The 24,672-nt window shown below is 41.8% G+C and overlaps 2 protein-coding genes across 4 annotated transcripts in view; one reads left to right on the top strand and one right to left on the bottom strand.

Annotated features, from left to right (window-relative positions):
- The window catches only part of ELSPBP1 (epididymal sperm binding protein 1), a 113,534-nt gene that overhangs the window by 22,964 nt on the left and 65,898 nt on the right, over positions 1–24,672 (top strand). The gene's annotated exons all lie outside the window — the stretch shown is intronic.
- Positions 267–13,925, bottom strand: SULT2A1 (sulfotransferase family 2A member 1). Its single transcript, XM_070451902.1, has 6 exons — positions 13,723–13,925; positions 11,036–11,244; positions 5,241–5,367; positions 3,508–3,602; positions 1,841–2,018; positions 267–603 (listed from the first exon to the last, which is right to left on the bottom strand). Exons 1-6 carry the CDS (start codon positions 13,856–13,858, stop codon positions 491–493), a joined length of 858 nt encoding a protein of 285 aa, XP_070308003.1. The 5' UTR covers positions 13,859–13,925; the 3' UTR covers positions 267–490.

Raw genomic sequence — 24,672 nt, 5'->3', positions numbered from 1 at the left:
CACCTGACGTGAAGAGCTGATCATTGGAAAAGACTCTGCTGCTGGGAAAGATTGAGGGCAAAAGGAGAAAGGGGTGTCAGAGGATGAGATGGCTAGATTGCATAACAGACTCCATGGACATGCATTTGAGCTAACTCGCAGATAGTCGGTGAAAGAGGACCCTGGCACGCTGCAGCTCATGGGGTCACAAAGTGTCGGACACAGCTTAGTGACCGAACAAGAACAGCAATGACTTTTGCGTTATTTCTTGACCACTCCGTATGAATGAAATGAAACACTATAAACATTTTTTGAAAGCTGGGCTACCACAGAGTGAATTAGGGGTACCCTGATAATTTTAACAGTCAGGTCCTCAAAGATGAAGAAATTTGGTCAATTGAGGCACCAGGATGAGATAACAGGTTTCATGTAATTACTCCCAGTCCTTCACATGTATGAAGACAGGAGAACAAATATCATTGTCCATATAGGATCCAGAAGTTTTTGATCATTATTTCCACGGGAACAGATCTTGGGGAAGGTCTGCCATCTTCTCCTGGAACAGTTTATCAAAGGTTTCAGCTTGGGCCACCGTGAAGTAATTTTTCCAGTCCCCAGTCACGCCTGACAAACGTAAAATAGAGGATCATGTCAGATCTAGGGCTCAGTCTCGAGACTCCAATACATGTCTTCTAGATCTATTTATTTTAACTTATTGCTATTAAGTAGTACACAACACATTCTTACCTCTTTTATTTTATTTATTTAAAAGCGTTTATTTATGCGTGGCTGTGCTGAGTCTTTGTGCTGTGCACCATCGTTCTCCAGTTGCAGTGAGTGGGGGCTGCTCTCTAGTTGCGGTGTGTGGGCAACTCTTGTTGCCGAGCACATGCTCTAGAGCTTGGGCTGAGCAGCTGTGGTGCACGGGCTTAGTTGCCCGCAGCTGGTAGGCAAAAATCAAACCTGCATCCCCTGCATTGTCAGGCAGATTCTTAACCACTAAACCATCAGGGAAGCCCTTGATCTATTTCCTTCTGTCTGCTTGACATGGAAATCCTAGTTAGTATAGCAGAATGACCAATGGTTTGTTGTTTTCATATGCCTAGTGGTCATACTCATTTACACTTCTGCCTGCTTGGGACAATTTCCTGCCTTCTCTTCTCTCCCAGCTCATCTTGCGTGAAATTCATCAGCAATAATACTGCTCTATGTTCTATAACAGATCTTGCCTGGTGGCTCAAATGGTAAAGAATCTGCTTGCAATGCAGGAGACCCAGGTTCAGTCCCTGGGTTGGGAAGAGCCCCTGGGGGAGGGCATGGCAACCCGCTCGATTATTCTTGTCTGGAGAATCTCATGGACAGAGGAGCCTGGCAAGTTTACAGTGCATGGGATCTGTAATAACCAGTGTCTAGTCACTTTTCACAACTTCTGTTTCTACCACCTCCATCCAAGCCAACATCATTTCTCACCTGCATTATTGTATTTAGATGTCTCACTAGTCTTCTCTGCTTTTTTTAGTTGTTTATTATTTATTTGGTCATGCCATTATTGGTTTAGCAGCCAAATAACAAAGACATTAAGCAGAAACAATACTGTAACAAGTTCAATAAACTTCAAAATGGTCCACACCAAAACAAATGAACCTTAAAATAATAAACTTTCTCAAAAACCTGCAGCCCACATCAATACTCTAAAAAGAAATGCCCTGATAAGGGCTCACAAGAGACGATCTCAAGTGATGAGCAATTTAAGTTGATAAATTCAAACAGTCCCTACTCCCAATGGTTAGTGCCTTATTATAAGCCAAGAATAATCTCTGCATATTCTGATCCATTTTGAAGGCAGAACATTTTCTTTTACCTTTTCTCAAAAGTTCTCCATTCTCTTCTAAATACTGACCCTTCAGGAGGGAAGAATTGGACATATTGTTTTCTTTCATGGCCTGGAAAGAACTGTTTCTGAGGACTGAGTTCAGCTCTTCTGGTTCTAGTTTCTTGCCCAGGAATTGGCAGATCTTCTCCACAGTGCTCCTCGTATCCTAGAAGAAGAGAAAATCTGAGAGATTATGTGAAAGAGCAAGAACGTAGAAAAGGAGATCAGGGGAAGGAGACAGCAGAGAAAGGAGGAGGAGCGAGGAGAGGAAAAGAGAAAAAAATGAAGAGATGTGAGTAGGGATAGAGTTGGGGGAGTGCAGAGAGATCGAGAGATTGACATTGACACATAACCACTGTCAATACTAAGCAAAGAATAGGTACCTAATGAGAACCTACTGTGTGGCACAGAGAACTCCTGTCAATGCTCTGAGGTGACCTAAACGGGAAGGAAATTTAAAAAAAAAAAAAAAAGAGGCGTATATGCCTAGGTATAGCTGACTCACTTTACTGTACAGTAGAAACTATATACTCTGTAAGGAACTATACTTCAATAAAATTTTTGAGAAATTTAAAAATGATTTAGAGAAAGGTTGAAAAAAATAGATGAAAGGACCATGATGGATTTCTCAGTATAGTTGAATTCAGGACACCTTAAAACAGCAAAATGCTGGGTTTCTAAAGAGACTTAGGAAGGGCTTCTAGACAATTATGATCAAGATTAGGCAAGAGAGTTTCAGGGAGAACCTGACAATAATATAGGGATTTGATTTCAAGTCTTGGCTATGTGCCCAAATAATGCTGTTTTTCACAGCTATCACAAGAGAGCTTTACCGTATCTTATTTGTTATGTCAAAACTTGGCTCATGATCTTCAGAGATTATGATAAGAAAATGGATTTTATAACCAGAATGGCTTTGCTTTGAATCAGACTTTCCTGTTAGAGCTATAATGCTGTAATTTTTTTCTTTATTTCATGAGCATTTAGTATGGTCTACCAAGAAATCACACACCTGAAAAAAAAATACTAAAACAACAACAACAACATGGGACAAAACAAAACAAAAATCCTAATGAAAACAAAAGAAAGGGCTTCCCTGATGGCTTAGTGGAAAAGATTCTGCCTGCCAGTGCAGGAGACGTGGGTTCGATCCCTGGTCCGGGAAGATCCCATGTACCTTGGAGCAGCTCACCCATATGGCATAACTATTGCACCTGTGCTCTAGAATCCAGGCACCGCAACTGGTCAGCCTGCATACCTGGAGCCTGTGCTCCACAACGAGAGAAGCCACCGCAGTGAGAAGCCCACACACCACAACAAAGAGTACCCCCCACTTACCGCAGCTAGAGAAAGCCTGAGGACAGCCGTGAAGATCCAGCACAGCCAATACATAAATAAAATTCTTTCTTAAAAAAAGCCCTTCACCTTACGGTGAAACAGAAAACCACATGCAGAAAGAGAGCAGGGAAATTTGAAGTGTCAACCAGAAATAAGGCAATGAAGACCAGGTATTGCTATTCTCACTCCTATTGACTGCAAGCTAAACTTTGAGAAGGTGGGAGACACAGGGGAATGGAGGGAAGGTGGGGGGACTGCAGATGGTGGTGAGAGACTGACTCTAAGATGGTGGTGCTGACTCTAAGAACAAGAGTTACCCATTTCATCTCTTCATAGCTCAGTATCAGGAAATTCTCCTTGTCTCTCATGGACATCCAGCCCCGAGTGTGGTCGAACCACGATCCAAATACCACTGCATGGAGGGGAGGCAGAAAGAGTGAGGAGATGACACATGGAATGAAAGCAGGGGTCCACACACTGAGTTCACTCTGGGGGCTCACTTGCTACCACAATGCCGGGCGCATTTAACGCTTGTTATAACTGGTATCCACCACCATGCATTTGCCCTTTAACAAGCCTAATGCCTTTGGAGCAGGTTTTGTATAAGTTTTCCAGGGTCTGTAAGGAAATCTTTTCCAGTGAATCATGTGGTCTGAGAAGTGGCATTTTTTGGGCAGGGGGAGGGGGCGGCTAATATGTTCAGCCTTGAGATATTTTTGCCTGTTAGGTACATTCTGACAATACTTTTTTCCCCCTCTGTCATCTTTCCTTCATTGTTGCTGTTGGAATTATTTCTTGGGAAACCGACTCGGTATCCCAAGGCAGGAAATAGCTTCAGTATTGCAGTGCACACACTTCGTTGCCCCATGGCATGTGAGATTTTCCCAGACCAGGGGTTGAAGCCATGTTCCCTGCATTGGCAGGCAGATTCTGGACCACTGGACCACCAGGGAACTCCTGCTGCTCTTTTTCTGAAAGAGTAGCTTGAAGCACAGCAGGAAATACGGCAAGAGTTCACTTAGGATCAGCTCAATAAAAAATATGACCTCAGTGTGATACTAGATTCATCACAGTTTTTAGAAAAACTGCAACACTTCAAGTATCTGAGAATGCTTAGAAGTTCTGCGTAATTAAAAGCATAGAGGGCTTTCCCTGGTGGCCCAGTAGCTAAGTCTCTGTGCTCCGATTCAGGGGGCCAGGGTTCTACCCCTGGTCAGGGAACTAGATCCCACATGCTGCAATGAAAGAACCCCCAACCACAACTAAGTTGGAAGAATCTGCCTGCCACAACTAAGATGGGAGATTTCACATTCCACATCTAAGACCTGATACAGCCAAATAAATAAATGATTAACTTTAAAAAAGTATAGAGGTCCTGGGTGCGTGCGTGCTAAGTCACTACAGTCCTGTCCGAGTCTCTGCGACCCCAGGGACTGTAGCCTGCCAGGCTCCTCTGTCCACGGGATTTTCCTGACTAGAATACTGGAGTGGGTTGTCATGCCCTCCTCCAGGAGATCTTCCCGACCCAGGGACAGAAACTGTATCTCCTGCATCTCCTGTATTACAGCCAGATTCTTTACCTACTGAGCCACCTGGGAAGCCCATAAAGTCCCAGGGTAATGCATACAGTTTTTAGACACAGAGGACAAGAGAATTAAGGGACTTTTTGAAAGATGCACACGTAAATGGTGGAAAGTCAGGACTGTGTTGTCCAGGAGGCCAACGAAAGCTGCCTTTCAGAAAGTCTCGTGACTTTCACAAATTTAGGAGAGTACAGGAGAAGAATATGAGTGCTTTGTAGTAGTATTAGGTCATGGAGACTCAGAAAATAGCTAGGATAGTTTCTGATGGGGCAAACAAAAGGGCTGGTTGAAGCTCTTCTGCTTTACAAGATAGTATGTGGCTTTAGAAAATTTGGGTTCCAGTGGTGATGAAACCCTATACCAATGCATTGGTTAGATGTAGAGACATCAAGTTGGGTAAAAAAATGAAAAGAGGTCTGATGAAGGACTCTGACAACTCCCAGCTTTCATATTTTACATTCACTCACCATTTCCTTGGACGAACCATTCAAAGTATTGTTCCAGTGACTGTGGTTTCTTAACCAATTTTGCACTCCTCCAGAAAAAATAACCAGACACTAAAACATCTCTGGGATTTCTGATGAGGTAGATCATCTTAAAGAGAAAAATTGGATCATGAAAAATCAATAGTTATTTTCCAACCTTCTTGATCATCATAAAAATGGAAAAAAAACCAATTCCTAGAAAGTGCCCTTTAAAAATCAATGGATTATTTTAATAAATTAGTTATTATATTCATTAATCAAATATGTATTTTAAAGTTCCTGTGAACTAGTCACTGGACCAATAGCAAAGCCCTAACTAAGGAAGAGGAAACCACTGTTCTTTCCCTCGGTTATTATAGACTAAAGAATCTGCCTGTCATTGAGAGAGATGCCAGAGACATGGGTTCAGTCCTTGGGTTGGGATCCAATCCAATTGAACCATGGTTGGTTCAATCCATGGGTTCAATCCATGAGTTCCCTGAGAAGGAAAAGGCAACCCAGTCAAGTATTCTTGTTTAGAGAATCTCATGGATAGAGGAGCTCGGTGGGTTACAGTCCATGGGGTTGCAAAAAGTCAGACATGACTTAGCATGCACCCACAATGGGAAGCACAGGAAGATTTTAATATGTCACTGATACTATATTTGCATACTATAGTTTAAAGATTACTAATAGAATAGATGAACAAATCATGAGATCCTTAGAGACACACAGCAATATATATCTGTACATACACAACATCATGAATGAATCTCCCCCCAGTTATTGTTGGGGAAAGTCATGGAGGTTTGACTCATTGAATCACTGACCTGTGAGCTGGATCTAGGCAAATGGAGGCACCCGACCCATCCCCCTTATATGTTCATATAAGGAGTGTGTTCCACTTGACTTCCCTGCACCAGAAGCTGCCCAAGGATAGAGCCTTGAGACTGTAATGTGGTATTGAAACAATGGGGATCCTGTACATGTTTCAAACCAGGTAAAGTCTCTATAAAAACTTTTAAGATGGGGTGGGCAAGTACACAAAGCTACTCGTCTTGTGGCTGCCTAAGACAGACCTCATGAGTAAGTTCCCTTGCTTATTTTTAAAAATTTTATTGATTTATTTTGGTATGTGCTGGGTCTCTGTTGCTGTGTCGGCTTTCTCATTGCAGTATACGGGTTTCTCATTGCATTGGCTTCTCTTGTTGCTGATCACAGGCTCTAGGGCATGTGGGTTTCAATCGTTTCAGTTCCCAGGCTCCAGATCACAGGCTCAGTAGTTGTGGCTCATGGGTTTAATTGTTCCTCAGTATGTGGGATCCCCCCGTGACCAGGGGTCGGACCCATGTTTTCTGGGTTAGTAAGCAGATTCTTTACCGCTGAGCCACCGGGAGAGCCCCTCCCTTGCTTATTAAACCTGCCACCTACCAATCTGGAATGGTCTGCCTCTTTCTTACTGTCTATCCCTGCCCTCTGTATGTGGAGTCCAGTTTCATATTATACCCAGCCAATTCCTGAGGACGTTGTGTACCAACAATTATCTTGAGTGAAAGAAGTCAGATGTTTGGGCTTCCCTGGTGGCTCGGTGATAAAGAATGTGCCTGCCAATGCAAGAGACAGGAGTTTGATCTCTGGTCTGGGAAGATCCCATGCCTCAGACAGCTAAGCCCGTGTGCCACAACTATTGAGCTTGGGCCCTAGAGCCCGATACCCCACCTACTGAAGCCCACGCGCCCTGGAGCCCGAGCTCTGCAATAGGAGATGCCACTTCAGTGAGAAGCCCCAGCACTGCACCTGGCGAGTGGTCTCGGCTTTTGGCAACTAGCGAAAAGCCCGAGCAAAAGCAAAGACTCAGCATAGCTAAAAATTAAAAAAAAAAATTTTTTTCAGACTCCAGAAAAACAGATATTAAAAAGAAGTCAGATGTTCATGTGATATGAGTCTATGTACATGAAGATCAAGAACAAGTTTAGAGTGAATAGTCAAAGGGAGTGGCTACCTCTGTGGGTGGGCATTGACTGGGGCAGTGTGTGGGAAAACATTCTTGGGGAGGAGAAATGTTCTAAATCAGGGTTCTGGAAGAAAGTGTCCGAGTTAGCTATGTATGTAGAGATTGAACGAGCTAATCCTTAAGGTTAGTGTATGCATACAGACACACACACACGCAAGAATACTTGGCATTTCAACATCTGAATCACATCTCTACTCGGTGTCAGCTTTCTTTGTGACATTATTCTAGGCTCTTGGGCTTCTCTTGTGGCTCAGCTGGTAAAGATCCACCTGTAATGCGGGAGACCTGGGTTTGATCCCTGGGTTGGGAAGTTTCCCTGAAGAAGGGAAAGGCTACCCACTCCAGTATCCTGGCCTGGAGAATTGCATGGACTGTAATAGTCCTTGGGGTCACAAAGAGTCGGACATGACTAAGTGACTTTCACTCATCTCTCTCTAAACTTCAGTTTCCCTGTACAGGCATTTCACAAACACCAGTCAGTCTCATATAAATAGGTTGATTTTAAATAATCTTAGAAAATGATGGGTGAAAAAAAAACTGTGCTGTGACATACTGAAATTTCGTAAAAGGTGAATATCATTCAAAGTTTCACAATCTCCTTTTTAAATTGAAGTATATTGGTCAGGAACCTGCCTGACCAAAAGATACAGGAGATTCGTGTTCCATCCCTGGGTTGGGAAGACCCCTGAAGAAGGACATGGGAACTCACTCCAGGATTCCTGCCTGGAAAATCCCATAGACAGAGGAGCCTGGGGGGCAACAGTCCATGGGGTTGCAAAAGAGTTGGACACAACTGAAAGAAAGTGAAAATGCAGTCGCTTAGTCGTGTCCAACTCTTTGCAACCACATGGACTGTAGCCCACCAGGCTCCTCCATCCATGGGATTTTCCAGGCAAGAATACTAGAGTGAGTTGCCATTTCCTTCTCCAGGGGATCTTCCTGACCCAGAGATCAAACCCGGGTCTCCTGAATTGCAGGGAGACACATCATCTGAGCCACCACGGAAACCTGAACACAACTGAGCACACACACAATTATTTTTTAGAGCAACAAAGGTTGGTTTGTTGTTGTTGTTTAGTTGCTCAGTCTTGTCTGACTCTTTGCGACCCCATGGATTGCAGCATGCCTTGCTACTACCCCGCTCTTCATCTCCCAAGCTTGCTGAAACTCATGTCCATTGAGTCAGTGATGACATCCAACCATCTCGTCCTCTGTCATCCCCTTTACCTCCTGTTTTCAATCTTTCCAGCATCAGGGTCTTTTCTAATGAGTCAGCTCTTCATATTAGGTGGCCAAAGTATTGGTGCTTCAGCTTCAGTGTCAGTTCTTCTAAAGAATATTCAAGATTGATTTCCTTTAGGATTGACTGGTTTGATCTCCTTGCAGTCCAAGGGACTCTCAACAGTCTTATCCAGCACCCCAGTTTAAAAGTATCAGTTCTTTGGTGTTCAGCCTTCTTTATGGTCCAAATCTCACATTCATACATGACTACTGGAAAAACCATAGCTTTGACCTTTGTCAGCAAAGTAATGTCTCTGCATTTTAATATGCTGTCTAGGTGGGTCATAGTTTTTTTTTTTTTTGCAAGCAGCAAGTGTCTTTTAATTTGATGGTTGCAGTCACCATCTGCAGTGATTTTGGAGCACAAGAAAATAAAGTCTATCACTGTTTCCATTGTTTCCCCATCTATTTGCCATGAACTGATGGGGCTGGACATATATTTCTGCATTATTGACTACACCAAAGACTTTCTCTGTGTAGATCACAACAAACTGTGAAAAATTCTTCAAGAGATGGGGATATCAGACCACCTGACCTGCCTCCTGAGAAATCTGTATGCAGGTCAAGAAGCAACAGTTAGAACTGGACATGGAACAACAGACTGGTTCCAAATCAGGAAAGGAGTATATCAAGGCTGTATATTGTCAGCCTGCTTATTTAACTTATATGCAGAGTACATCAAGAGAAACACTGGGCTGGCTGAAGCACAAGCTGGAATCAAGGTTGCTAGGAGAAAGATCAATAACCTCAGATATGCAGATGACACCACCCTAATGGCAGAAAGTGAAGAAGAACTAAACAGCCTCTTGATGAAAGTGAAAGAGGAGAGTGAAAAAGTTGGCTTAAAACTCAACATTCAGAAAATGAAGATCATGGCATCTGGTCCCATTACTTCATGGGAAATAGATGGGGAAACAATAGAAACAGTGACAGACTTTATTTTTGGGGGGAGGGGCTCCAAAAACATTGCAGATGTTGACTGCAGCCATGAAATTAAAAAATGCTTGCTCCTTGGAAGAAAAGTTATGACCAACCTAGACAGCATATTAAAAAGCACAGTCATGATGTTGCCAACAAGATACGTCTAGTCAAAGCTATGGTTTTTCAAGTAGTCATGTGTGGATGTGAGAGTAGGACTATAAAGAAAGCTGAGCGCCAAGGAATTGATGCTTTTGAACTGTGGTGTTGGAGAAGACTCTTGAGAGTCCCTTGGGCAGCAAGGAGATCCAACCAGTCCATCCTAAAGGAAATCAGTCCTGAATATTCAATGGAAGGGAAATGATGCTGAAGCTGAAACTCCAATGTTTTGTTCACCTGATGGAAAGAACTGACTCACAGGAAAAGACCCTGATGCTGGGAAAGATTGAAGGCAGGAGGAGAAGGGGGTGACAAGGATGAGATGGTTGGATGGCATCACCGACTCAATGGAAATGAGTTTGAGTAAACTCTGGGAGTTAGTGATGGACAGGGAGGCTTGGCGTAATGTTGTCTATGGGGTCGCAAAGAGTCGGACATGACTGAGCAATTGAACTGAACTGATGGGACTGAATTGAACTGAATGAATCAAAAAATGATTCATTTTTTGAATATTGAGTTTTAAGCCAGCTTTTTCACTCTCCTCTTTCATTTTCACCAAGAGGCTCTTTAGTTCTTCTTCACTTTCTGCCATCAGGGTGCTGTCATCTGCATATCTGAGTTTATCATTATTTCTCATGGCAATCTTGATTCCAGCTGTTCTTCATCCTGCTGGCATTTCACATGATGCACTCTGCATACAAGTCAAATAAGCAGGGTGACAATATACAGTCTTGACATTCTCCTGTCCGAATTTGGAACCAGTCTGTTGTTCCATGTCCAGTTCTAACTGTTGCTTCTTGACCTGCATACAGATTTCTCAGCAAGCAGGTCAGGTGGTCTGGTATTCCCATCTCTTGAAGAATTTTTCACAGTTTGTTATGATCCACGTGGTCAAAGGCTTTAGTGTAGTCCATGAAGCAGAAATAGATGTGTCCCTGGAATTCTCTTGCTTTTTTATGATCCAACAGATGTCAGCAATTTGATCTCTGGTTTCTCTGCCTTTTCTCAATCCAGCTTGAACGTTGAGAAGTTCTCGGTCCACGTACTATTGACCCCTGGCTTGGAGAACTTTGAGCATTACTTTACTAGCATGTGAAACAAGTGCAATTGTGCGGTAGGTTGAACATTCTTTGGCAAAGGAGTGTTATCTAGGGTATAATACAGTTATAAATTCTAGTTAGACTTTAAATGTAAGGTTTGGGCATTATGGTTTCTCTTTGTCTCTGGCTTATATCTGGCTTATAGAACCTCTGGAATGCTCTATACCTTTGTACTTAGTATGGCTGTGGTGTGTACAAGCAGAATCTCGGGTCCCACCACATACCTACTGAATACAATTGCATTTCAAACAGGTCTTCAACTGGTTGCCAGGTAAGTTAAAGTTTAATGAGTATTGATCAAGCCTATCTTGACTATGTGCACTGACCTTGGCCTTGGACTTGAAGAAAGACCTGGGGAAGAGTTGGACAGGGAGGTGAGAAGTGATGAAACGTGGGCCTTCCTTATCTTTCAATAGATTATACCCCCTGAAAGCCTCTACCCAAGGGGAGCGCTCCCCAATGGGCACAGATTGGATCCACTTGGGGTCCCCCTTAGAATGAATCAGGCAGACAGTTTCCATCAACCAGTTCGTTCCTAGATAAAGAAAGGAAAAACATAGTCAGTCATTTTGTGCTTAGTTGCTCAGTCGTGTCCTGCTCTTTTCGACCTCCTGGACTGTAGCCCCCCAGACACCCCTGTCCGTGGAGATTCTCCAGGCAAGAATACTGGAGTGGGCTGCCATTTCTGTCTCTGGTGAGCCATTTTAATCTGACTTTAAAAATTCTCATAAAGTATACAGATAATCCAAGGCACCATCTTTCAGGAGTACATTTCAGCTGGGTTAAGTATATTTACACTGTTGTGTAACCAACCTCCAGAACTTTCTCATCGTGCAAAACCGAAACTTTGGACCCATTATGTAACGACTTTCCATTTTCCCCTCTTTCCAGTCCCTGCCAGTCTCAGGCAACCATTCTGTTTCAGTTTCTGATAACCTCATTTACGTGGCATCATACAGTGTCTCACTTATTTCTCTCAGGGTAATGTCTTCATAGTTTATCCATGTTGTCACGTGAGTCAGAACTTCGTTCCTTATTAAGGCTGAATAGTGTTCTATTATATGCAACTACAACATTTTGTTTCATCTATCAGTGGACATTGGGTTGCTTCCAGCGTCTGGTTATTTTTTTTTCCATTTATTTTTATTAGTTGGAGGCTAATTACTTTACATCATTGCAGTGGTTTTTGTCATACATTGAAATGAATTAGCCATGGATTTACATGTATTCCCCATCCCGGTCCCCCCTCCCACCTCCCTCTCTAATAAATCCTGTGATATGTTATGGTCCCATTGCCCTTGGCTTTTCACTATCACACAACTTTTAAGGTCATCAACCTTCATTCTTGCCTAATCACAGTCCCTCAACGACCCCACCCCTCACAGATATATGATTCACATCCTTTCTGTCCCTTGGACTTGTCAGGCTTTTTTCCAATTCCTGGCCACGATTGATGCTGATACCTTTATCAGAAACTATCCCTTTTCACAAAATAATTTCACATTCATTCCTTTTATGTCACTATAGATGTCACATCTTCCACTTCTTTGTTTTTGGCTGAGATAATTGTGTTTTACTCCCTGCCCTCCCCCCCTTGATTATAACTAACAAATGAAATCGTATATATTTAACATTGTCAGTTCAAAAGCAGTAGGGTCAACCTGGCAATACTAAACTCTCCATTGCCCCATTATATCGTACAAGTAACTTGATAAGCCTTGTTCTTGCTAGCATGGAGCTTATGGTCTCTTTAATACAAAGCAAAAATATTAAGAGAAAAAGAATAAACATATACTTTACATAGAAATGCATCTGATGTATTTTAAAAATATGATATATATAAATATCAAGGAAAATAAATATTGTTTAAAGTTAGAAAAAAAAAAGGAATGTAGGCCTGGTGGTTAAGAATCTGCCTGCCAATGCAGGGGACAAGGGTTCCATCCTTGGTCCAGGAAGATTCCACCTGCTAAGGGCAACTAAGCACGTGCATCACAATGACCAAGCCCCACGCTACCCCACTGAAGCTCTAGAGTCTGTGCTCCACAACAAGAGAAGCTGCCCACCGCAACTAGAGAGTAGCCCACTCAGCCATGAAGATCCAGCACAGCCAACGATAAGTCATAATAATAATCAAAAGGTAAAAATCAAAATTCTTGAAAAAAAGAATGCATATCTTTAAGGTATACAGGTTAATTTGATATATGTACACATTGTGAGGGATTCACCATGGCTCAGTGGTAAAGAATCCACCTGTCAATGTAGGAGGTTCGATCCCTGGGTCGGGAAGATGCCCTGGAGAAGAAAATGACAACCCATTCCAGTATTCTTGCCTGGAGAATCCCAAAGACAGAGGAGCCTGGTGGGCTACAGTCCACGGGGTCCCAAAATAGTCGGATATGACTTATCGACTAAACAACAACAAAACACCACATTGTGAAATGACCACCACAGTCAAACTAATTAACATATACATCATCTCACATAATTACCTCCCTCCTCCATTTCGTCTATAGACTTCCCTGGCCATCCATCTCCTTCCACCACTCTCTGCATACACCTGAATCTGCCTTGTGATTCACTCCCGTGGGTTCCCCTGATGCCTTAGGTTATCCCTCTAAACACTCAGCTTATTGTGTAACTGCCTGTCTAGATCCTTTTTTCTGAAATTCAGTGGCTGTTATTGTTCAGTCGTTCCATCATCTCCGACTCTTCGTGACCCCATGAACTGCAGCACGCCAGGCTTCCCAGTCCTCCACTATGCCCCAGAGTTTGCTCAAACTCATGTCCACTGAGTCAGTGATGCCATCCAACCATCTCATCCTCTGTTGCCCCCTTCTCCTCCTGCCCTCAACCTTTCCCAGCATCAGGGTCATTTCCAATGAGTCAGCTCTTCAGCAGTATCGGTGCATATTTCTATTCCCCCAAAGCATTGTCGGCATACAGAAAGTGTTCCGCCTGTCTGTTGAATGAATGAGGAGGCATTTCTCAGCATCTGGTCCTGCTTTCTTACCTGATTTGGGGTAAGTCAGCAGTAAGACATCCTCATCTTTAATAAGAAAATTCTCCTGCACCTCTCTCAGGTGTCCAGATGGGAATTCCCTGCTCGGGAAGGGTATCCCTTCAAACCACACACACTCTCCTGTCATGACAATGAGATCTTTGTACCTCTTGTGGGTGTTTCAGCCTTAGTATAGTCACTGTTGGACTGGGAGATCCGTTTTACAGTCAACATCAAACAATCATTAATCTTTCCCTGCTCACTGAGGTTTGTGCCTATTGATGAAAAGAGAGGGTCACAAGACTGAAAATATTGGGTAATCGTGAAGTCATTCAGAGAACATTCTGGAGTAACCTGAGTTTGACGTCATGGGAGGAAATGAGTTTAGTAACAAGATGGAGGGTGTAGACACGTGGTGGATTAAGAAAATTTATTTTATTATTTTTTTTCATGAATCACTTTGGTAAGTGTTGTTTTTTAAAATTTATGTATTTATCTTTTTGGCTGCTACGAGCCTTCGTCACTGTGTGCAGGCTTTCTCTAGCTGCAGCCAGCAGGGGTTACTCTCTTGTTGCGGAGTGCAGGCTCTAGGCTGCTGGGCCGAATATGTGGCCCAGGTGCTCAGTTGCCCCATGGCATGTGGAAACTTTCCAGACAAGGTATCGAACCTTTGTCCCCTGCGTTGGAAGGCAGAATCCTAACAACTGGACCACCAGGATAGCCTGAAAAAATATTTTAAATAATCTGTATTATTATTTTCTACATTTTTATATTATAGGAAAATGGTAAAGATAGAATAAAGAATTCTGATAGTCCATATTTTATTCAGACTTCCTTAGTTTTACCTAATTTCCTTTCTCTGTTCCAAGATTCCAGCCCAGACACTACATCACACTGGGTCTTCATGTCTCCTTAGGTCTCTCTTGGCTGTGACAATTTCTCAGACTTTCCTTGTCTTTGATGACCTTGACAGTTTTGAGGATGGCTGGTCAGATATTTTGGAGAAGGTCCCTCTCTTGGGGTGTACTCCATGTTTTCCTGATAATTAGACTGGGTTTCTGGGTTTGGGAGACAATGATCATGGAGGTAAAATACTGTTATAGTCCTAACGTTTCAAGGGCTTTCACTATCAACTTGACAACTCACAATTGACCTTGATCACTTGGCCGAGGTGATGTTTGTTGGATTTCCCCACAGTAAATTTACTCTCTACCCCCTCCCCTTTTTTTTTGTTTGTTTTTGGCCATGCCAGGATGTATGTGGCATCTTAGTTCCCTGATTAGGGATTGAATTCCGTGCACTTTGATTTGGAAGCTTAACGTCTTAACCACTGGACTGCCAGAGAAGTCTCTTGCTTGCTTCCTTCCTTTTTTTTGGGGGGGGGGGGGCGTATATTTAAAAGGTGAAGTCTAGACCTGAAGGTATTAATGAGAACATATTGTGTAAACTAATTGAGGAAGCTGTACAAAATAATTATCTGGTACCATTCAAAATATCAAATTATTATTTAAAAAAAAAACCCTAAGAAAAGAAAAGCTGAGGATATGGTCCAGAGAAACGAGAAGGGAGAATGTAAACTAAATCCTAGATTGAATCCTAGGCCACAGAAAATGCTATCATTTTATTGTTGAGACGGCTGGCCACATTTGATTGCACAATGTCGATTAGATAATAACATTGCATCAATACTAAATTCCTCGATTTCTATCATTTTTTTGAGATTATAAAGGAAATATCTGAGGTCTTAGAAAATATTCCCTGAAGTGTGGAGGGATAAAAGGAAATGATGTCAGTAACTTTTTCTCAAGTGGTTAAAAAAGTTATTATTATCCATGAGAGTGAAAGAAATGAGAACATAATCTAGCAAATGTTGGAAAACATTACCACTGGTGAATCTGTGTGAATTATGTACAAAAATTTTTTGTGTATGTCTCGTAAGATTTCTCTAAGTTTGAAGATAATTAAAAATAAAAGTAAAAACTGAATAAAAAGGCATAGTGACAAGAAGCTGGAGGGAAATTGAGAAACCATGGACTGACATCTCTTTTTTTTTTTCCCTAAATTTTTTATTTTGTATTGGGGTCGGGAAGATCCCCTGGAGAAGGGAATGGAAACCCACTCCAGTATGCTTGCCTGGAGACATGGACAGAGGAGCCTGGTGGGTTACAGTCTATGGGATTGCAAAGTCAGACAGTCACGGCTGAGCGACTAACACTATACTACAGCTGATTAAGGAACAACGTTGTGCTAGTTTCAAGTGAACAACGATCTTTCTCTCTCTTTTTTATAGCGACCTAATTAAAAATTTTTAGAAAATCTCTGGCTGCACTGCGTAGCCCATGGGATATTAATTCCTTGAGCAGGGATTGAACTTACATCTCCTCCTTTGGAAGCTCAGAGTTTTAACCACTGGACCACCAGGGCAGTCCCTGAAATCTCTCTCTTTGAACATAGGAGTGAAGAACTTGCTTTAGACTCACAGGTTGTGGGGTTGAATTTATATTATACCTACATGGACTACAGGAGGCAGTTCTTGTTTGCATTTAATCATAAACATTTTGCTGTTGTTGCTTAGTCAGTAAGTCGTGTCTGACTCTTTTTGTGACCCCATCAACTGTGACCCATGGACTGTAGCCTGCCAGGCTCCTCTGTCTGTGGGATTTTCCAGGCAAGAATAATGGAGTGGGTTGCCATTTCCTTCTCTAGGGGATTTTCCCGACACAGGTATCGAACCTGTCTCCTGCTTTGGAAAAGGGGAATTCTCCACCACTGAGTCCCCGGGAGGTCCAATCATTAACATAATGAGCATTTATTAAGTGATTTCATGTTTTAGGGACTGGGCTAAGAGAATTCTCATGTCTGCCACATTGAAATTCGTAATAGCAATTTTTACTTCATTGTACCCTCCTTCTATCTCTCTGAGGACCAAAGGCTTCACATGTTCACATATCAACAATAGGGAGAGTGAAAATTATATTTTCATTCCTTGTAATTGCTAAACAATTGTTAAATAATTCTAGTTAGTGACAATAATCATAATGATACTGTGAGTGACCAATAATTATTGAGAGTGAACATGTGTCAGCAATACTCAGATCATTTTACATGTTATTCCCCTTAGTTATAACACTGAATATACAGATTATATGAAGAAATTGTATTCTTCTCCCACTTCGTAGGTCATGGAACACTAATAAAACTGTTATTCTTATTGGAATGTTGGGTATGAGTTTGAGTAAACTCTGGGAGTTGGTGATGGACAGGGAGGCCTGGCGTGCTGTGATTCATGGGGTCGCAAAGAGTCGGACACGACTGAACTACTGAACTGAACTGAACTGAATCTTATTGGAATGACAGCAGCTAATTGATGATTGGGGACTTCCCTGATAGCTCAGTTGGTAAAGAATCCGCCTGCAATGCAGGAGACCCTGATTCAATTCCTGGTTCAGGAAAGATATGCTGGAGAAGGGATAGACTACCCACTCCAGTATTCTTGGGCTTCCCTGTGGCTCAGCTGGTAAAGAATCTGCCTGCAGTGTAGGAGACCTAGGTTGGATCCCTGGTTTGGGAAGATCTTCTGGAGAAGGGAACAGCTACCCATTCCAGTATTCTCCAGTATTCTCCAGTTTCAAAAAGGACCTTCTATTGTTACCCCAACATTAAAGGGCCCCAAACAAGTCTGCTCTATTTACAACCAGTTAAAAAAATTTTTTTTTAAGGCTGAAAGAAAATTACACTGAGATTCCATCCCGGCAATTGTTTAGGGGCAATTGTTCAATTAATTAATCAAGTTCAAGATTGACAAAAGGTTCTGAGTCCCTTTGCTTGACTCCCTCACTGGGGACCTCAAAGCCTTACACCCCAAAATGAAAAATGGCTGAGGGATTAAAAAGGAAACTTTCTTGGGACTTCCATGGTGATCCAGTGGTTAAAGCTTCACATTCCTATGCTGGGGGTGTGGGTTCAAGTCCTGGTTGTGGTGTTGAGCCCCACATGTCTCAAAGTCAAAAAACCAAATCAAAACAGAAACAGTACTGTAGCAAATTCAATAAAGACTTTTTTTTTTTTTTGGTTCAGAATTTTTTTTTTCCATTTATTTTTATTAGTTGGAGGCTAATTACTTTACATCATTGCAGTGGTTCTTGTCATACATTGAAATGAATTAGCCATGGATTTACATGTATTCCCCATCCCGGTCCCCCCTCCCACCTCCCTCTCCACCCGATCCCTCTGGGTCTTCCCAGTGCACCAGGCCCGAGCACTTGTCTCATGCACCCAACCTGGGCTGGTGATCTGTTTCACCCTAGATAATATACAAGAGATGGATGAAACTGGAGCCCATTATACAGAGTGAAGTAAGCCAGAAAGATAAAGACCATTACAGTATACTAACACATATATATATGGAATTTAGAAAGATGGTAACGATAACCCTATATGCAAAACAGAAAAAGAGACTCAGACAGACTTGTGGACTCTGGGAGAAGGCGAGGGTGGGATGTTTCAAGAGAACAATAAAGACTTTTAAAACGGTCCACATTGGGAAAAAAAATCTTTTTTGTTTTCAAAGGAAACTTCCTGGAACTCCTTGTAAGACCAAGACTTGTTGATAGGCTAAAAGGGTATAAGTGTTGATAGAACTGAGAAAAATGTTTATAACGATTGGTGTATTTGAAAGGGCTTTATGAGCCTTTGACAAAATTCAACATCCATTTATGATAAAAACTCTCCAGAAAGCAGGAATAGAAGGAACATGTCTCAACATAATAAAAACTATATGTGACAAACCCACAGCAAACATTATCCTCTATGGTGAAAAAGTGAAAGCATATCCCCTAAAGTCAGGAACAAGACAAGGATGCCCACTCTCACCACTACTATTCAACATAGTTTTGGAAGTTTTGGCCACAGCAATCAGAGCAGAAAAAGAAATGAAAGGAGTCCAGATAGGAAAAGAAGAAGTAAAACTCTCATTGTTTGCAGATGACATGATCCTCTACATAGAAAACCCTAAAGACTCTACCAGAAAATTACTAGAGCTAATCAATGAATATAGTAAAGTTGCAGGATACAAAATCAACGCACAGAAATCCTTTGTATTCCTATACACTAACAATGAGAAAACAGAAAGAGAAATTAAGGACACAACACCATTCACCATTGCAACAAAAAAAAAGGATAAAATACTTAGGAATATATCTACCTAAAGAAACAAAAGACCTATACATAGAAAACTATAAGACACTGATGAAAGAAATCAAAGAGGACACAAATAGATGGAGAAATATACTGTGTTCATGGATTGGAAGAATCAATATTTTGAAAATGAGTATATTACCTAAAGCAATCTATAGATTCAATGCAATCCCTATCAAGCTACCAATAGTATTTTTCACAGAACTAGAATAAATAATTTCACAATTTGTTTGGAAGTGCAAAAAACCTCGAATAGCCAAAGTAATCTGGAGAAAGAAGAATGGAACTGGAGGAATCAACCTGCCTGACTTCAGGCTCTACTACAAAGTCACAGTCATCAAGACAGCATGGTACTGGCACAAAGACAGAAATATAGATCAGTGGAACAAAATAGAAATCCCAGAGATAAATCCATGTACCTATAGACACCTTATCTTTGACAAAGGAGGCAAGAATATACAATGGAAAAAAGACAACCTCTTTAAAAAATCGTGCTGGGAAAACTGGTCAACCACTTGTAAAAGAATGAAACCAGAACACTTTCTAACACCATACACAAAAATAAACTCAAAATGGATTAAAGATCTAAATGGAAGACCAGAAACTATAAAACTCCTAGAGGAGAACATAGGCAAAACACTCTCCGACATAAATCACAGCAAGATCCTCTATGACCCACCTCCCAGAATATTGGAAATAAAAGCAAAAATAAACAAATGGGACCTAATGAAACTTAAAAGCTTTTGCACAACAAAGGAAACTATAAACAAGGTGAAAAGACAGCCTTCAGAATGGGAGAAAATAATAGCAAATGAAGCTATTTGCTTCAAAGGATTAATCTCAAAAATATACAAGCAACTCTGGCAGCTCAATTCCAGAAAAAAAATGACCCAATCAAAAAATGGGCCAAAGATCTAAGCAGACATTTCTCCAAAGAAGACATACAGATGGCTAACAAACACATGAAAAGATGCTCAATATCACTCATTATCAGAGAAATGCAAATCAAAACCACAATGAGGTACCATTACACGCCAGTCAGGATGGCTGCTATCCAAAAGTCTGCAAGCAATAAATGCTGGAGAGGGTGTGGAGAAAAGGGAACCCTCTTATACTGTTGGTGGGAATGCAAACTAGTACAGCCACTATGGAGAACAGTGTGGAGATTCCTTAAAAAACTGGAAATAAAACTGCCATGTGACCCAGCAATCCCACTCCTGGGCATACACACCGAGGAAACCAGAACTGAAAGAGACACGTGTACCCCAATGTTCTTCGCAGCACTGTTTATAATAGCCAGGACATGGAAGCAACCTAGATGCCCATCAGCAGACGAATGGATAAGGAAGCTATGGTACATATACACAATGGACTATTACTCAGCCATTAAAAAGAATTCATTTGAATCAGTTCTAATGAGATGGATGAAACTGGAGCCCATTATACAGAGTGAAGTAAGCCAGAAAGTTAAACACCAATACCGTATACTAACGCATATATATGGAATTTAGAAAGATGGTAATAATAGCCCTATATGCAAGACAGAAAAAGAGACACAGATGTATAGAACAGATTTTGGGACTCTGTGGGAGAAGGTGAGGGTGGGATGATCTGAGAGAACAGCATCGAAACATGTATATTATCAAGTGTGAAACAGATCGTCAGTCCAGGTTGGATGCATGAGACAAGTGCTCAGGGCTGGTGCACTGGGATGACCCAGAGGGATGAGATGGGGAGGGATGTGGGAGGGGGGTTCAGGATGGGGAACACATGTAAACCCATGGCTGATTCATGTCAATGTATGGCAAAAACCACTACAATATTGTAAAGTAATTAGCCTCCAACTAATAAAAATAAAGAAAAAAATAAAAGAAAAGGCTTTATGTGATGGTTACATTGCTAATGTAAAATGGATACTTTTTACACGGATCCCTAATTATATTATGGGATAGACGTTATGTGGGGGAAATGTTCCCCTGCCTGATGTTATAAAACAGGGCTTATAAATCTGCCCCTCAGGTAATATTAATTAAGTATACTAAAGGAATGTTCAGTATGGTCTTCCAAGGTGGCTCAGTGGTAAAGAATTCACTAGCCAATGCAGGAGATATAAGAGATACTGGTTTGATCTCTGGATTTGGAAGATCCCCTGGAGGAGGAAATGGCAACCCATTCCAGTATTCTTGCCTGGGAAATCCCATGGAGAGAGGAACCTGGTTTGCTACAGTCCATGGGGTCGAAAAGAGTTGGACACAACTGAGCACATATAAGGAAACCGACAGGGTTAGCTGAGCCCACACAACAAAAAGTTAAACCTGGAGATTCATATTCAGGTACTAATAAAAGCAAACTGAAGAAAATGTGGTTGGGTAATTCCATTTTTTAATATGATTTAGGCAGCAGATCAGTGTTTTTTGTCATTTATAGTCATTGTTTTACTCTGAGGTTTTTACCAAATGAAGATCTTCAAGAAGATTCATAAAAAGACTTTTTGATACATAATGATTCTGATGACTTTCAGATCATACTGTTGAGTGAGATAAAAAAAATTATGAAACTGTAATGGAAAACTTGCTGGCTTCAGCTATATCAACAGGAATTAATTATATGCATGGGCCTGAATGGGCCTCCCTGGGCTCAGACAGTAAAGAATCTGTTTGCAATGCTGGAGACCTGGGTTCGATCCCTAGGTTGGGAAGATCCCCTGGAGGAGGGTATGGCAACCCACTCCAGTATTCTTGTCTGGAGAATCTTCATGGACAGAGGAGCCTGGCGGGCTACAGTCCATGGGGTTGCAAACAGTCGGACACAACTGAGTGAATGAAATGGGAAATATGTCTCATAACTGTATCACTGATTGTCTGAAATATTGTTGGCTTTTCATCTTTGTTTTCCAGAAAGCCTTTCCTTTTATGCTAATTACATACTACAGCAAGATGGCAAACTACACCTTTGCAAACAAAGATGAAATATTTATCTTTTTCTCTCTACCTGATCCCTCCAGATTTTGGCTTCTCCAGCTGAGTCCTCTCAGGACTTGATAGCTTATTGCAATTCAGATTTGTGCTCAGTTGTGTCCAACTCTTCGTTATCCCATGGAGTCTAGCCTGCCAAACTCCTCTGTCCATGGGATTCTCCAGACAAGAATACTGGAGTGGGTTGCCATTTCCATCTCCAAGGGGTCTTCCCCACCTGGGGATTGAACCTGCATCTCTTGTGTCTCCTGCATTGGCAGGCAGATTTTTTACCACTGAACCACCCAGAACCGGTTATAACAATCAGTGTTTTAATTTGTTCTCTCTTTGTGGTTTTCAAATTATTTATGGTTTGTGCCTTTCTCTAGTATACTGTGATCTTATTAATGTCACTAACTTTATTACTTATATCCTGTCTACTTTATAAGATTGTTGTCTCTTGTTTTACCCAAGATGTAGGCCTCTGACAAAACAAATGATGGCTAAATGTCGTAAGGCAATTAATCACATATATAATTATATAGAATAATTGTAATGGTGCAACTCTAGTATGAGAAGAAACAAGGGCAAACATTGCTGGACTCATAATAGACTAGTAAGACAGACAATCCAGAGAACTTTAGGTTATCAACGGGGCTTAATTCAAAAATAGCATATTGAGTGTCCTATCAACCAAAATCTCGTCTGACCTAGGAAACATAATTCTTAGAGTTGTAGGACTAACTGGTCACTAGATCCCTCCCAAAGCTTAGTCCATTTATGACCAACAGGGACGCTGTAAACAAAGAATGCTGCCCACCATCCCAGTTCTACAAGGATCTTTAGCCATGAGGACTGCACACTGATAATGCACCTCTAGGGGAATTCAGGGTGGAGAAAAGCAGGAAGAATTCTCTGCGTTGGATACTGACCCTCAGTATCCTGCACATCTAAGGAATAATTTCAATGAATCCAGATTCTTGCATTTTCTCATACATGAAAAAGCCATAAAATGAATAACCTGTGAAATCTGCTCTTTGTAATTCACAGTACTCTCTTGATGTTCAACTACACTTTTTTTTCTTCCAACAAAAACAAATAAAATAAAAACACCCTGGTGTAGATCCTGGTTCCTCCCTTACCTCTTCAGAGCAGTTCCTCAAAGCTATCTGAACTGCTGTCTCCCAGGCTATAGTCCTCAGTAGGCTCCCCAAATAAAACAACACACAACCTTGCAGGTGTTTTTCTTCAGTCGAGAGTTTCCATGGATAGTGCTGAGAGTATGTGATATGCAAGCAAAAGCCAATTTTTTTCTTTTATTCTATAAAGGAAATTGTGCAAGTCAATGCCATCCACGTGCTCCAGGGATATGAAATAGATATCAAATATGTTCCTATTCTCCCTCAACTTCTAGGGTAGAAAGGGAGAATGTAGGCAGTTTCAAAGTAGCAGATCAGAACATCGAAGAGCCTGAGGAAGTTCCCAGGGGGCTCTGTTACCCAGCCCTGCGAGAGAGATGCTAGAGTTAGACCAAGCCTTAGACCTCAGTCTGGGCAGAGTGGACATCCCCTTGGACCGCAAGGAGATCAAACCAGTCCATCCTAAAGGAAATCAACCCTGAATATTCATTGGAAGGACTGATGCTGAAGCTGAAGCTCCAATACTTTGGCCACCTGATACGAAGAACTGACTCACTGGAAAAGACCCTGATGCTGGGAAAGATTGAAGGCAGGGGCAGAAGGGGACGACAGAGGATGAGATGGTTGGATGACATCACCAACTCAATGGACATGAGTTTGAGCAAGCTCCAGGAGTTGGTGATGTACAGGGAAGCCTGATGTGCTGTGGTCCATGGGGTCCCAAGGAGCCAGACACGACTGAGCCACTGGACTGGACTGGACTGAACTGAACTGAACTGGGCCCCATCGTTGTTTGCTGTCCTGTGCTTAGCAGCATCCCTGGCCTCTATCCACTCGATGGTGGTAGAATCTCTTGCTTCAGTTGTGACAACCAAAATGTTCCTGGTTGAAAATCAAGTTTCTTTGCTGTTCACTGAGTCATGTTCGACTCTTTTATTACCCCATGGACTACAGCCTGCTAGGCTTCTCTGTTCACAGGATTTCCCAGGCAAGAATACTGGAGCAGGTTGCCATTTGCTTCTCCAGAGGAATATTCCGGACCCAGGGATCGAACCCACGTCTCCTGCATTGGCAGGGGATTCTTTACCGCTGAGCCACCAGGAAAGCCCTCAGTTTCTTAGAGGAAGGGATGTGAAAGCTGAAATTCTCAAGAATGAGGACAAGTTATGCAGGCTAAGAGGGTAAGCGCCAGTGTGATGGAGGCAGAGAGAAAGGACCAGACTATCATTTGGAAGTATATTTATAATAGATGCCGTCTTCCAAAAGGACACTATTTCCACATTTCACATTCATTCTAGTGTAAATACTGCTGCCCTGAAAATAGGGGTTGCCTATGTCTTGATGAAAGTGAAAGAGGAGAGTGAAAAAGTTGGCTTAAACCTCAACATTCAGAAAACTAAGATCATGGCATCCAGTCCCGTCACTTCATGGCAAATAGATGGGGAAACAGAGGCTGACTTTATTTTTCTGGGTTCCAAAATCACTGCAGGTGGTGACTGTAGCCATGAAATTAAAAGACGCTTGCTCCTTGGAAGGAAAGTTATGACCAACCTAGATAGCATATTAAAAAGCAGAGACATTACTTTGCCAACAATGGTCCGTCTAGTCAAGGCTATGGTTTTTCCAGTAGTCATGTATGGATGTGAGAGTTGGACTATAAAGAAAGCTGAGCA

The sequence above is a fragment of the Odocoileus virginianus genome, chromosome 20, assembly GCF_023699985.2.
Source record: "Odocoileus virginianus isolate 20LAN1187 ecotype Illinois chromosome 20, Ovbor_1.2, whole genome shotgun sequence".
NCBI lineage: Eukaryota > Metazoa > Chordata > Mammalia > Artiodactyla > Cervidae > Odocoileus > Odocoileus virginianus.
This window is presented reverse-complemented; position numbering and strand designations above follow the sequence as displayed.

Coding starts and splice junctions, on each gene's coding strand:
- SULT2A1 (XM_070451902.1), bottom strand. CDS start 13,858: ATGACAGGAGAGTGTGTGTGGTTTGAAGGGATACCCTTCCCGAGCAGG. Junction 5,368..11,035: donor TCTTCAAGTCCAAGGCCAAG/GTCAGTGCACAT, acceptor TTTCTCTTTAAG/ATGATCTACCTCATCAGAAA. Junction 2,019..3,507: donor GCTATGAAGAGATGAAATGG/GTAACTCTTGTT, acceptor CTCTTCTTCTAG/GATACGAGGAGCACTGTGGA.